A 13,630-nucleotide genomic window follows, 5' to 3' on the forward strand; every position below is an offset into this window, starting at 1 on the left:
AAGATAATGTTTGAAATTTTGGAGCCTATCGCTAACCACAAGAACCAAGATGGTATGATGGGAATATCCTATGTGGTATTTGTAGTGGCCATGTACCCGATAACCATTCACATTAGGGGGGGGGGGGACTGCAATCTGGGGGCTTCCAGATTTCTATAAGCCCCCCCGCCCGCAGACCCCTGGAAACCACCGGCCAGGGTTGTCCCCGAAGAGGCCCTTGTCCCCATCAACATGGGGCAAGGTGCTTTGGGGTGGGTGGGTGCAGAGCAGAGCCCCTCAGCGCCAAAGCACCCAACCCCCATGTTGAGGGCATGTGGTCTGGTATAGTTCAGGAGAGGGGGGGCTGCATGCTCGGTTAAGGGTCTGGTATGGATTTTGGAGGGGATCCCACGCCATTTTTTTGTTAAATGTTGGAGTAGAGGTGTCCCCTCCAAATCCATACCGAATCGAAGGTTTTTTTTTGTGAATTTATTTTAGCCGCCTGATAGCTTATGACTCATCTGTTGCTAAGGACACAGTGGCTGGCTTCCCAACCCGATCCTTAGCAACCAGCTATATACAGTGAATGTAAAAAGAAAGACGCAAAATCACAGTAAAAAACGTAGAAAGCATAGCAAAAAGCATGACAGAAACGCTCAAAAGCAACATGCATAAATGTGACTCGAGCCTTAATTTGGGCTGATCAGGGGTAAACTATAGTGTAATAAGGGGTTCAATAAGAACAAATTTTATTAAATAACAAAGAAAACAAACAATTTTGTCTGGTAACTTTGACATCATATGCAGATCAAAGCTCATCCTTTTGGTTTGCAGATGATTGGAACACAGTGGACTAACTTGCATATAAACAAATGGTCCCTTTTCTTTACATAGCAAATTCCGGCTGTCATTTTGACAGCTGGAAATCACCAGCAATTGATGTCAAATTAAGATTCCATTTATAATTAAAACATTTCCCACACTCCGATCATGCAAACCCATCCTCCTAATTGTGAAGTCTCTGGTGTTTAATAAGTTGTCTTTTCTCGAAAAAACGCTTTGCACACTCTGAACACGAATAAGGACGTTCGCCAGTGTGAATTCTCTGGTGCTTAACAAGGCTTACTTTGTGAATGAAACTTTTCCCGCACTCCGAACATGAATGACATCTCTCACCTGTGTGACTCTTCTGGTGTGTAAGAAGTGTCTTCTTCAGAATGAAACATTTCCCGCACAATGAACATGAAAAAGGGCGCTCGCCCGTGTGGCTTTTCTGGTGATTAAGAAGGTCTCCTTTTGTTGTGAAAGAATTGCCGCACTCTGAACATGAATAAGGTCGCTCACCCGTGTGAATTCTCTGGTGTGTGAGAAGTGTCTTTTTCAGAATGAAACACTTCCCGCACACTGAACATGAAAAAGGACGCTCGCCCGTGTGGCTTCTCTGGTGGTTGAGAAGGTCTCCTTTCGCAGTGAATGAATTACCGCACTCTGAACATGAAAAAGGACGTTCACCTGTGTGAATTCTCTGGTGTTTAATAAGGTTTCCTCTTTGACTAAAACACTTCCCGCACTCTGAACATGAATAGGGACGCTCACCCGTGTGAATTCTCTGGTGGAGAAGAAGTTTTACCTTATCGGTGAAGCATTTCACACACTCAGAACATGAATAGGGGCGCTCGCCGGTGTGATTCCTCTCGTGCCTGTGAAGCGATTGTTTCTCAGTGAAACATTTTCCGCACTCTGAACATGAGAAAGGGCGTTCACCCATGTGACGTTTTTCGTGTCGGAGAAGGTATATTTTCTCAGTAAAACATTTCCCGCACTCTGAGCACGAGAAAGGACGCTCACCCGTGTGACTTCTCTGGTGAGTAAGAAGGTCTTTGTTTTTATTAAAACATTTCCCGCACACTAAACAGGACAATGAGCTCTCTCCTGTGTGAAGTCCTTCATGACTTAAAGAAGATTCCTGGGGATTAGACGGATCTGTTGATCTAACCATACGCTGAGAATTTAGTTGTACTTCTGGAGTAACAGAATGTGATTGTTCGGAAGGTTTCTTGGGATTAGAAGGACCCGTTGATCTTAGATGGACATCTGAAGTCATAGTATGGGATTTATCAGAAGGTTCCTCAGGATTAGAGAGGTCCATTGATCTCCCCGATTGGTGAGGTCCCCGATATCTATTATGAGTAATGAGATTTACTTCTGGAGAAAATTGAGTGATGTCATTATCTTCTGCATTATAATTTGGAGATGAAATAAAATGTCCTTCAGAGATATTCCTGTTATAAGTATAGTGGCCATCTGTTGGAAAGCAATTTTTTAAATAAACATGTTATAGGTATTTATCATGCCTTACATTCAAGAGTCATAAATGATGGTACAACACTCAACAATTTCGCAGAGATCTGGCATGGAACTTAGAGCAGTTATGACACCAAACTATGAATACAAACCATAGCAATGATACAATACACCCCAACTATACGGGGTAAGAGTGTTTGTACGTTGATGATATTCCTGTTGTTAGAATAAAGATTGACCTTCCTTGACTTTTCATAAAGTGCACAAAATCTCAATCTTATTTGTTGGAAACATTACGTTATATTGAGGAATGGAGATGAACCTTTTATATGGTGTACAGTATCTCCTCATTTGTTGGGAACATGACGTTATATTGAGGAACGGAGATGGACCTTTCATATGGTGTACAGTATCTCCTCCTCATTTGTTGGAAACATGACATTATATTGAGGAATGGAGATGGACCCTTTATATGGAACATTTAGCTGTGGAGAAGATACATCGATGATGTTGTTATGGTCATCCTCTAAGTCTCCTCAATTTTTTTCCTTACTGAAAGCATTTGTTGGGAATATGATATTAAATTGAGGAATGGAGATGGACCTTTCATATGGTGTACAGTATCTCCTCCACATTTGTTGGGAACATGACGTTATATTGAGGAATGGAGATGGACCTTTCATATGGTGTACAGTATCTCCTCCACATTTGTTGGGAACATGACGTTATATTGAGGAATGGAGATGGACCTTTCATATGGTGTACAGTATCTCCTCCTCATTTGTTGGGAACATGACGTTATATTGAGGATTGGAAATGGACCTTTCATATGGTGTACAGTATCTCCTCCTCATTTGTTGGGAACATGACGTTATATTGAGGAATGGAGATGGACCTTTCATATGGTGTACAGTATCTCCTCCTCATTTGTTGGAAACATGACGTTATATTGAGGAATGGAGATGGACCCTTTATATGAAACATTTAGCTGTGGAGTAGATACATTGATGATGTTGTTATGGTCATCCTCTAAGTCTCCTAAATTTTTTTCCTTACTGAACGCATTTGTTGGGAACATGACATTATATTGAGGAATGGAAATGGACCTTTCATATGGTGTACAGTATCTCCTTCTCATTTGTTGGGAACATGACGTTATATTGAGGAATGGAGATGGACCTTTCATATGGTGTACAGTATCTCCTCCTCATTTTTGGAAACATGACATTATATTGAGGAATGGAGTATCTCCACGTTTTGCTTCATTGACATATGTAATTTTTCCATTCATGTAACAATATTGTAAAAATACAATTGTAAACTGTTTCTCTATTTATTGTTTATTACTTACTTGTATCTATATGTAGAGAAGGTTCCTCCTGTTTGCTGTTCATAATCATCTCCTCCTCCTCCATAGACTGCTGATCTCCACTCACCAATGTCTCCTCTTCTTCCTCTTTAATCTCAACTTTGATGGCTTTTAAATCTTCATCCTAAACCCCAAAGAAGGCAGAATACATTTGTAAAAAGGGACCCAGAGAGTGCATAGTATAATGTCCTCTTATTGATTGGAATACTTTTTGTAGGTCTAAATGCTCAGTCTCATCTACCTGATGATGGTGAGGGATGGTGTGATCTTCCTGTGTGGAATTCCGGGAATACAGAGGACGGGGACATCTCTCTGGTGGGTTCCCATTACTGGATCCATCTGTAGGAAACACACACACTGACTGAATACATTGTTTCTATGTGTTTATCAGATGATGGGGGATCTAGGTGGAGCCTCCGTACTGCTCTCTCCTTTACAATAAAGTCTCCTCTTACCCGGTGATGTGAGGGGCGGCTGATTCTCCATCATGACGTCCTTGTAGAGATCCTTGTGTCCTTCTAAATACTCCCACTCCTCCATGGAGAAATAGACAGTGACATCCTGACACCTTATAGGAACCTGACACACACAATGATACAGTCACCATCCAGACACATCCCTTGTCTGTTACTGGATAATGTCCCAGAATTCCCGGAATCCTCCTCACCTCTCCTGTCAGCAGATCAATGATCTTGTTGGTGACTTCTAGAATCTTCTTGGCACTGGTTACCTTTGCTGTCCGGCGGTGAGGTGGAGGCACTGTGATGGGTGATGTTCCATGAAGAATGCTGTTGGGTGTTAATGGTGTACCAGATATTTTATTCACGACTTTATAATCCTGATATAGAGAAGGAAAAAAGAAATATCAGTACAGACTTTACAGAATCCTCCTCATCTTCCTGGTCAGATAAGATAAGAGTGATGTCATGTGACCTCCCAGAATCCTCCTCACCTCTCCGGTCAGCAGGTAGATGATCTCCAGTGTGAAGTCCAATATCCTCTCAGTCACGTGACTTTGGTCTTTATCCATCCTTAATAATGTCATCATGTAATTTATTCAGAACTCTCCTCTCTATAGACAGATAAACTGAGAATTATCTGGACTGTAATGAATAATTTCTACGAATAGTTCCTCCATAAGTCTGACACCTCAGTCAACTTCTTAAACTATATTATGTCCTTTTGTGTTAATACAACGTGAAGAAAATGAGAGATCCCCCTTTAATAGGCAAACCTAGACAAGTTTTTTTTTGTAGGTCTGGATAGAGAGGACAAGGGTTATATCCTTCGTAAAATCTAAACTCTGGTCTTCCCTTCAGTTTTGCATAGGTGTACAGGCTCATCTCCTGGATCTATATTTAGGATGTATCTGGTCTATAAACCAGAGGCCCTGGATGGACAGTTGGATAAATAGTTCTATATTTAGGATGTATCTGGTCTATAAACCAGAGGCTCTGGATGGCCAGTTGGATAAATAGTTCTATATTTAGGATGTATCTGGTCTATAAACCAGAGGCTCTGGATGGACAGTTGGATAAATGGTTCTATATTTAGGATGTATCTGAATTATAAAAGACATTACAGTGACTATGGTGGAAGAGGATGGACATGACGGGGGGGGGGTTACTGGGTGTAAATATAAAATAATATCTTATTACCTCCTCTGTGCCAGTTCCATTAATGTCTTCTCTCTACTTCCTCCCAACTCACCTCTCACCCACAACTTCCTTTTTATATGTGACATCACTTCCTGTTTTTCCTCAAATTACTTCCTGTTTGTTCCTCATTACTTCCTGTCTCTGCGGTCCATTGACAATTCGTAGGATCACTCTACGGAGAATAGAAGATCAGCAGCCTACATTTCTACAGTACTTTGACTGCTGCTTCTTGGTGAATTTTTTTTCAGTTGTGTTGTCTATAAAAATTCAAATAATGAAAGTAATTTGTGTGTACAATTTATAAATGGAAAAAAAAAAACGAAAAAATAAATAAATAAAGTAGAATATTATCTTTACAAATATACACTCCTTAAAGCGGTGGTTCACCCTCCTTAACATCATTATACCATTACATCCGGCATCGTAGCGCGAGCTACGGTATGCCGGTCTTAAATTTTTAATCCCCGTACTCACTGTGCTATCGATCATTGAAGTTTCCGACTCCCGCGGGGAATGGGCGTGCCTATGGAGAGGGAGGATGATTGACGGCCGGCTCTGGCACGTCACGCTCCCCGAAGACAGCCGGAGTAGGTCTCGGCTCTTCACGGCGTCTGCGCACAGGCTATGCGCAGGCGCCGTGAAGAGCCAAGCCTATTTCGGCTATTTCCGGAGGAGCGTGACGTGCCAGGGCCGGCCGTCAATCACCTTCTCTCACCATAGGAACGCCCATTCCCCGGAATCTTCAATGATCCATATCACAGTGAGTACGGGGATAAAAAATGTAAGACCGGCATACCGTAGCTCGCGCTACGATGCCGAATGTAATGGTATAATAAAAAAAAATCATTTTTTTTTTTTTTAACAGGGTGAACCCCCGCTTTAATTATTTATTTTTTATACAGGAGCCTTCAAAGCATTGCACCTTCGATCAGTAGATTGCAGGTACAGTATCAGGCTCCTGCAGACACTTTCTCCAGCTTTCTGCCCATACCGCCATACAAGCTTTTAGTTACAATGCTGGAAGAAGTATCAATGGACTACATATGTGCTGATCACGGCACTTGTACTTCAATCAGAACTACATGTCTGTCTAATGGGGTGGTGGACGGGACCTCCCAGTTTTCATTATCTGCGCAGGTGGAGCCCTGTACAACTCCAAGTTAAACGTGACAGCGGCTGTGGGAGGAAAGGAACACCCAGCACACTGTCGGGGGATGGCGAATGAAGGGGGAACCATCTCTCAAAATGTTTGTTGTGGGAAATTCGACAGCAAATGTTCGATGGAGCCTACACACGATTGGAATTTCCGACAACAAGCTCACATCGAACATTTGTTGTCTGAAATTCAGAGCGTGTGTACGCGGCATTAGATTGTATCGTTTTTTTAAGCCTGGGTATGCCCAATATGCTTTGTTTAGTATAACTACATATTTTAAAGCCACTGATAGAGATGATCTCTGCACCACTGATGAAGATAATTACTGTGAAATTATGGAGCCTATCACTGGGACCATGAGGAGAAGAACCAATATGGCAGCCATGGAAATATTCCATGTAGAATTTGTAGTGGCTCAATAAATCCTCAGAATACTAGCTGACATGTGTGGAACTGAAATTTTCTGGACTCTCCATACAAGGAATACAATACCAATAGTTGACTCTCTATAAACTGAGCATGATGACCCCCATATCACTGATGAAGATAATGACTAAAATGATTGAGCCTATCACTGACCATGAAGAGGAAAACCAAGAAGGCAGCCATGGGAATTTTTCCATGTAGAATTTCTAGTGGCTCCATGAATCCCTAGAATATCAGCTGACACATATGGAAGTGGATCTTCTGGACTCTCCATACAAGGAATACAACACCAATAGTTGAATCTCTATGAACTGAGCATGATGACCCCCATATCACTGATGAAGATAATGATTGAAATTATGGGAGTCTATCACTGACCATCAGGGGGAGAACCAAGATGGCAGCCATGGGAATATTCCATGTATAATTTGTAGTGGCCCCATGAATCCTCAGAATATCAGCTGACACAAATGGAACTGAACCTTCTGGACTCTCCATCTCTCAAATACAACATCAATGGTTGATTCTTTAAACTGAGCATGATGACTCCCATATCACTGATGAAGATAATGATTAAAATTATAGAGCCTATCACTGGCCATCAGGAGGAGAACCAAGATGGCAGCCATGGGACTATTCCATGTATAATTTGTAGTGGCTCCATGAATCCTAATGCCGCGTACACACGACCGTTTTTCGGGTTCTAAAAAAATGAAGTTTTTTAAGGGTCTAGAAAAAACGACGTTTTTTTCAACCCGATCATTAAAACAGCCTTGCCTACACATGATCGTGAAAAAAAATGCTCTAGCAAAGCGCGGTGACGTACAACGCGTAAGACGGCACTATAAAGGGGAAGTTCCATTCAGATGGCGCCACCCTTTGGGCTGCTTTAGCTGATTTTGTGTTAGTGAAAGACAATTTGCGCTTTTCTGTCTGTTACAGCGTGATGAATGTGCTTACTCCATTACGAACGGTAGTTTTACCAGAACGAGCGCTCCCGTCTCATAACTTGCTTCTGAGCATGCGCATTTTTTTCAGAAATAGAGCATGTTCGAAAAAAAAATTGCCCATTTTTTAGATCGTGAAAAATGCTCTGAAGCCCACACACGATCGTTTTTAATGACATTAAAAACAAGTCATTTTTTAGAACCCGAAAAACGGTCGTGTGTACGCGGCATTAGACTACCACTTGACACACGTGTGGAACTGGACCTTCTGGACTCTCCATCTAAGGAATACAACACCAATAGTTGACTTGTAGTGGCTCCATGAATCCTTAGAATATCAGCTGACACGTATGGAACTGGACCTTCTGGACTCTCCGTCTAAGGAATACAACATCAATGGCTGACTCTCTATAAACTGAGCATGATGACTCCCATATCACTGATGAAGATAACGATTGAAATTATAGAGCCTATCACTGACCATCAAGAGGAGAACCAAGATGGCAGTCATGGGAATATTCCATGTATAATTTGTTGTGGCTCCATGAATCCTTAGACTATCACTTGACACATGTGTGGAACTGGACCTTCTGGACTTTCCATCTAAGGAATACAACACCATTTGAAATTATGGAGTCTATTACTGACCATGAAGAGGAGAACCAAGATGGCAGCCATGGGAATTTTCCATGTAGAAGTTATAGTGGCTACTTGAATCTTTAGAATATCAGTTGACATACGTGTCGAACTGGACACTGACCATGAGGAGGAGAACCAGGATGGCAGCCATGGGAAAATTCCATGTAGAAGTTGTAGTGGCTCCATGAATCTGAGCATGAGGACTCCCATATCACTGATGAAGAAAATGATTGAAATTATGGAGCCTATCACCGACCATCAGGAGGAAAACCAAGATGGCAGCCATGGCAAAATTCCATGTAGAAGTTGTAGTGGCTACTTGAATCTTTAGAATATCAGTTGACATACCTGTGGAACTGGACACTGACCATGAGGAGGAGAACCAGGATGGCAGCCATGGGAAAATTCCATGTAGAAGTTTTAGTGGCTCCATAAATCTGAGCATGAGGACTCCCATATCACTGATGAAGATAATTCTTGAAATTATGGAGCCCATCACCGACCATCAGGAGGAAAACCAAGATGGCAGCCATGGGAAAATTCCATGAAGAAGTTGTAGTGGCTACTTGAATCCTTAGAATATCAGTTGACATACGTGTGGAACTGGACACTGACCATGAGGAGGAGTACCAGGATGGCAGCCATGGGAAAATTCCATGTAGAAGTTGTAGTGGCTACTTGAATCTTTAGAATATCAGTTGACACACGTGTGGAACTGGATACTGACCATGAGGAGGAGAACCAAGATGGCAGCAAAAGGAATATTCTATGTGGTTTTTGTAGTATCCCCAGGTTAAGTTAAAAACTCTCTGTCTTAGTATTAAAACACCAATGGCTAACCCTCGGTGAACTGAGCACATTCCGATCACCAAAAATCTAAGAATTATGGCCATTTTTTTTTTTTAAAACAAGACTCAGAGTATTGTAAAGTAATAAGATTTTTTTATTTATTTTAGAAAACCAGAACAAATAATTAACACAATGAAATGAAGTTAGGATCTACGTACGTTAAATCTTGTATAACTAAAGTAAAAATAAATATATTGAAGTTAATACTGTACATTAAACCGATGAAAAGCCAAACAAAGAGCAATGACGTGCAGCAGCCAATAGCAACCCTTTAAAAAGAGATGTCTATGTATTCCTAGGCGTGGCCATATATTGGATTCCCGGGTGCTATCTGTGTGAGTGTGGGACCAACTCAGCACTGTTTGTTTAGAGGACTATATTGCTATAATGTAATCCATGCAGACCTACAGCTATCACATCACACCCTGAAAATTTACATTATTTAAACAGACTACTAATATGCCTATCTACCCCCCCCCCCCCCCCCCCCCGGAGAGTTCACTGGGTTACAGTCTTTTCCTACTATGCTTACATTTCTTGGTCTACATACCAACTAAGGGCCAGATCCACAGAAGAATTACGCCGGCGTATCTATTGATACGCCGCGTAATTTCAAAGTTCCCACGTCGTATCTCTGTTTTGTATCCACAAAACAAGATACGACGGAATCTGGGCTCGATCCGACAGGCGTAAGTCTTAGTACGCCGTCAGTTCTTAGGTGCCATTTTCCGCTGGCCGCTAGGTGGCGTTTCCGTCGAATTCCGCATCGAGTATGCAAATAAGCTAGATACGGCGATCCACGAACGTACGTCCGGCCGTCGCATTTTTTTACGCCGTTTGCGTTTGGCTTTTTCCTGCGTATAGTTACCCCTGCAATATGAGGCGTACTCAATGTTAAGTATGGCCGTCGTTCCCGCGTCGAATTATGAATTTTTTACGTCGTTTGCGTAAGTTGTTCGCGAGTAGGGATTTGCGTAGAATGACGTCGCCGTCGTAAGCATTGGCTTGTTCCGGTTTAATTTCGAGCATGCGCACTGGGATACCCCCATGGACGGCGCATGCGCCATTAAAAAAAACGTTGGGTCAAGACGTATTTACATAAAACACGCCCCCATCACATTGATTTAAATTGCGCGCCCTTACGCCGCCAAAATTACACTACGCCGCCGTAGCTTACGGCGCTACTTCTTTGAGGATAAGGAAAATACGCTGTAAGTTACGGCGGCTTAGTGTATCAGAGATACGCTACGCCGGCCGCAACAATGCACCGCGCTACGAGGATCTGGCCCAGAGTGTGTTACAAGGGGCACCTACTTCCCCTGATGATTTTATTCAATATTGTGGAGAATGCAAAATAGGCAATAAGGAACGCTCCAATGAGCAGGGTGCGAGTGCCAGGAACTGTAGAAAACGGATGTCACCAGCTAGCAGGACACAACCGGAGAGGCCCCAGTGATAACTGAAATGTCAATTTTGTCATTAACCACTTTAAGGTTCGGTTCCCTTCGGGTCTGGTATGGATTTTGAGGCGAATTCCAAACCACAGTTAAAAAAACAATTGCGTGGGGTCCCCCCCAAATGCATACCAGACCCTTATCTGTGCATGCAGATCAGAGGGGAATAGCAAGCGCCCCCCTTCCTCCTGAACCATACCAGGCCACATGCCCTCAGCTTGGGGGGGGGGGGGTGCTGTCCCAACCCCAAAGCACCTGGTCCCCATGTTGATGGGGACAAGGGCCTCTTCCCCACAACCCCGGACAGTGGTTGTGGGGGGGGGGGGCTAATCGCTTGTTTGTTCCCTCACTTTCCTGACCTGCTGGGCTGCATGCTTGGATAAGGGTCTGGTGTGGATTTGGGGGGGGGGGGACTCCATGTCATTATTTTTAAATCTTAGTGTAAGGTTCCTCTCAAAATCCATACCGGACCCTTACCCTTCCTCCTTAACCATACCAGGCCACAAGCCCTCAGCTTGGGGGGTGCTTTGGGGTGGGGGGGGATCATGCCATTTTTTTAAATCTTAATGTGAGGTTTCCCTCAAAATCCATACCAGACCCTTCTTTGAGTGCCCCCCCCCTCCTCCTGAACCACACCAGGCCACATGCCCTCAGCTTGAGGGGGTGCTTGTTTTGGGCAGGGGGGGTCCTGCCCTCCCAACCCCAAAGCACCTTGTCCCCGTGTTGATGGAGACAAGGGCCTCTACCCCACAATCCTGCCAGGGGTTGTGGGAGCTTATCGTTATCTGGAACAAGGTGCTTTGGGGTTGGGGTGCAGAGCCCCCTCCCCCATGTTGGAAGCATGTGGCCTGGTATGGTTTACTGGGGGGGGACGCTTGTTTGTCCCCTCCCTTTCCTGACCTGTTGGGCTGCATGCTTGGAAAAGGGTCTGGTATGGATTTTGGGGGGCTCCATGCCATTTTTTTAAAATCTTGACCCTTATCTGAGTGCCCCTCCTTCCTCCTGAACCATACCAGGCCACATTCCCTCAGCTTGTGTGGGTGCTTTGGGGCAGGGGGTGCTCTGCCCTCCCAACCCCAAAGGACCTTGTTCCCAGTGTTGATGGGGATAAGGGCCTCTTCCCCACAACCACGGCCAGTGGTTGTGGGGGCTTATTGGTATCTGGAAGCCCCCTTTACCAAGAGGAAGAGGCTCTTGGGAACAAGGTGCTTTGGGGTGGGGGCATGGTATGGATGGGGGGGCCATCCATGCCAAAGCTTGTTTCTACATTCAGCTGTCAGCGGGAAAGCCCGCTGACAGATGATGACTCATGAGTTGTTAAGGGGGCAGTGGCCGGCTGAAAGACGCATTGATGTGAACGTGTCCCATGGGAAACCATGTTGAATGGACTGCGGTACGTTTCTGCAAAAAGCATTATAAAACGCATAGGTGTGAACCGAGCCCAACATTTACCCCCCCTAAAAAATATATTGTTTTCATACATTTCTTCTATGGACTCACTAATTCCAGTTATCAACAGCATCCGAAGCTGTGAGTTCTCCGATGTCTGATTTCCTTTATCTTTAAAACAATTACCACACTCTGAGCCTGGAAAAAAAATCCTAATTGTGAGTTCCCTGGTGTAGAACAAGCTGTCTTTTCTCAGTGAAACATTTCCCGCACTCTGAACATGAAAAAGGACGCTCACGGGTGTGACTCCTATGGTGTGCTAGAAGTTTACCCTTCTCAGAGAAACGTTTTCCGCACTCTGAACATGAAAAAGGACGCTCGCCTGTGTGAATTTTCTGGTGTTTGACAAGGGCTCCTTTGTGAATGAAACATTTCCCGCACTCTGAACATGAATAAGGACGCTCCCCAGTGTGCCCTTTCTGGTGCTGAGCAAGGCCTCCTTTGTGAATGAAACTTTTCCCGCACTCCGAACATGAATAAGGACGCTCGCCCGTGTGACTCCTGTGGTGCTGAAGAAGCGTCTTTTTCAGGATGAAACATTTCCCGCACACTGAGCATGAATAAGGACGCTCACCAGTGTGACTTCTCTGATGATTAAGAAGGTCGGCTTTCATAGTGAAAGAATGCCCACACTCTAAACATGAAAAAGGACGCTCCCCCGTGTGAATTCTCTGGTGTTTAATAAGGTTTCCCTTTTGACTAAAACATTTCCCGCACTCGGAACATGAATACGGACGCTCACCCGTGTGGCTTCTCTGGTGCAGATGAAGTTTTACTTTATCAGTGAAACTTTTCCCACACACTGAACATGAAAAAGGACGCTCACCCGTGTGGCTTCTCTGGTGTTTAATGAGGCCTCCTTTGTGGCTAAAACATTTCCCGCACTCTGAGCATGAATAAGGACGCTCGCCTGTGTGACTTCTCTGGTGTGTAAGAAGTGTCTTTTTCAGAATGAAACACTTCCCACACACTGAGCAGGAATAAGGACGCTCGCCCGTGTGACTTTTTTGGTGATTAAGAAGGTCGGCTTTCATAGTAAAAGAGTTCCCGCACTCTAAACACTGAAAAGGGCGCACACCGGTGTGAATTCTCTGGTGTTTAACAAGGTTTCCTTTTTGACTAAAACACTTCCCGCACTCTGAACACGAGAAAGGGCGCTCACCTGTGTGACTTCTCTGGTGTATAACAAGGTTCCCCCTCAAAGTGAAACATTTTCCGCACTCTGAACATAAGAACGGACGGTCGCTCTTGTGACTTTTTCGGTGTACGCGCAGTGCTTTCTTTTTAGTGAATGATTTCCCACACACCGAACATGACAGTGATTGCTCTTCTGTGGGATTTCCATCGTGGCTTGAAGAAGGTTCCTTCGGATCAGATGGACCTGTTGACCTTCCCTTTCT

General features: G+C 43.9%; 1 protein-coding gene across 1 annotated transcript in view; it reads right to left on the reverse strand.

The window, feature by feature from the left end:
• Positions 1–711: 711 nt before the first annotated feature.
• The window catches only part of LOC120910576, a 76,529-nt gene continuing 63,610 nt past the window's right edge, over positions 712–13,630 (reverse strand). The window contains exons 24-25 of the mRNA XM_040322335.1: positions 3,635–3,776; positions 712–2,283 (exon numbers count right to left, since the gene is read on the reverse strand). Coding sequence (XP_040178269.1) covers positions 986–2,283; positions 3,635–3,776 — 1,440 coding nt within the window. The 3' untranslated portion in view covers positions 712–985. The remainder of the gene's footprint in view (positions 2,284–3,634; positions 3,777–13,630) is intronic.

This window comes from Rana temporaria, chromosome 8, assembly GCF_905171775.1.
Source record: "Rana temporaria chromosome 8, aRanTem1.1, whole genome shotgun sequence".
NCBI lineage: Eukaryota > Metazoa > Chordata > Amphibia > Anura > Ranidae > Rana > Rana temporaria.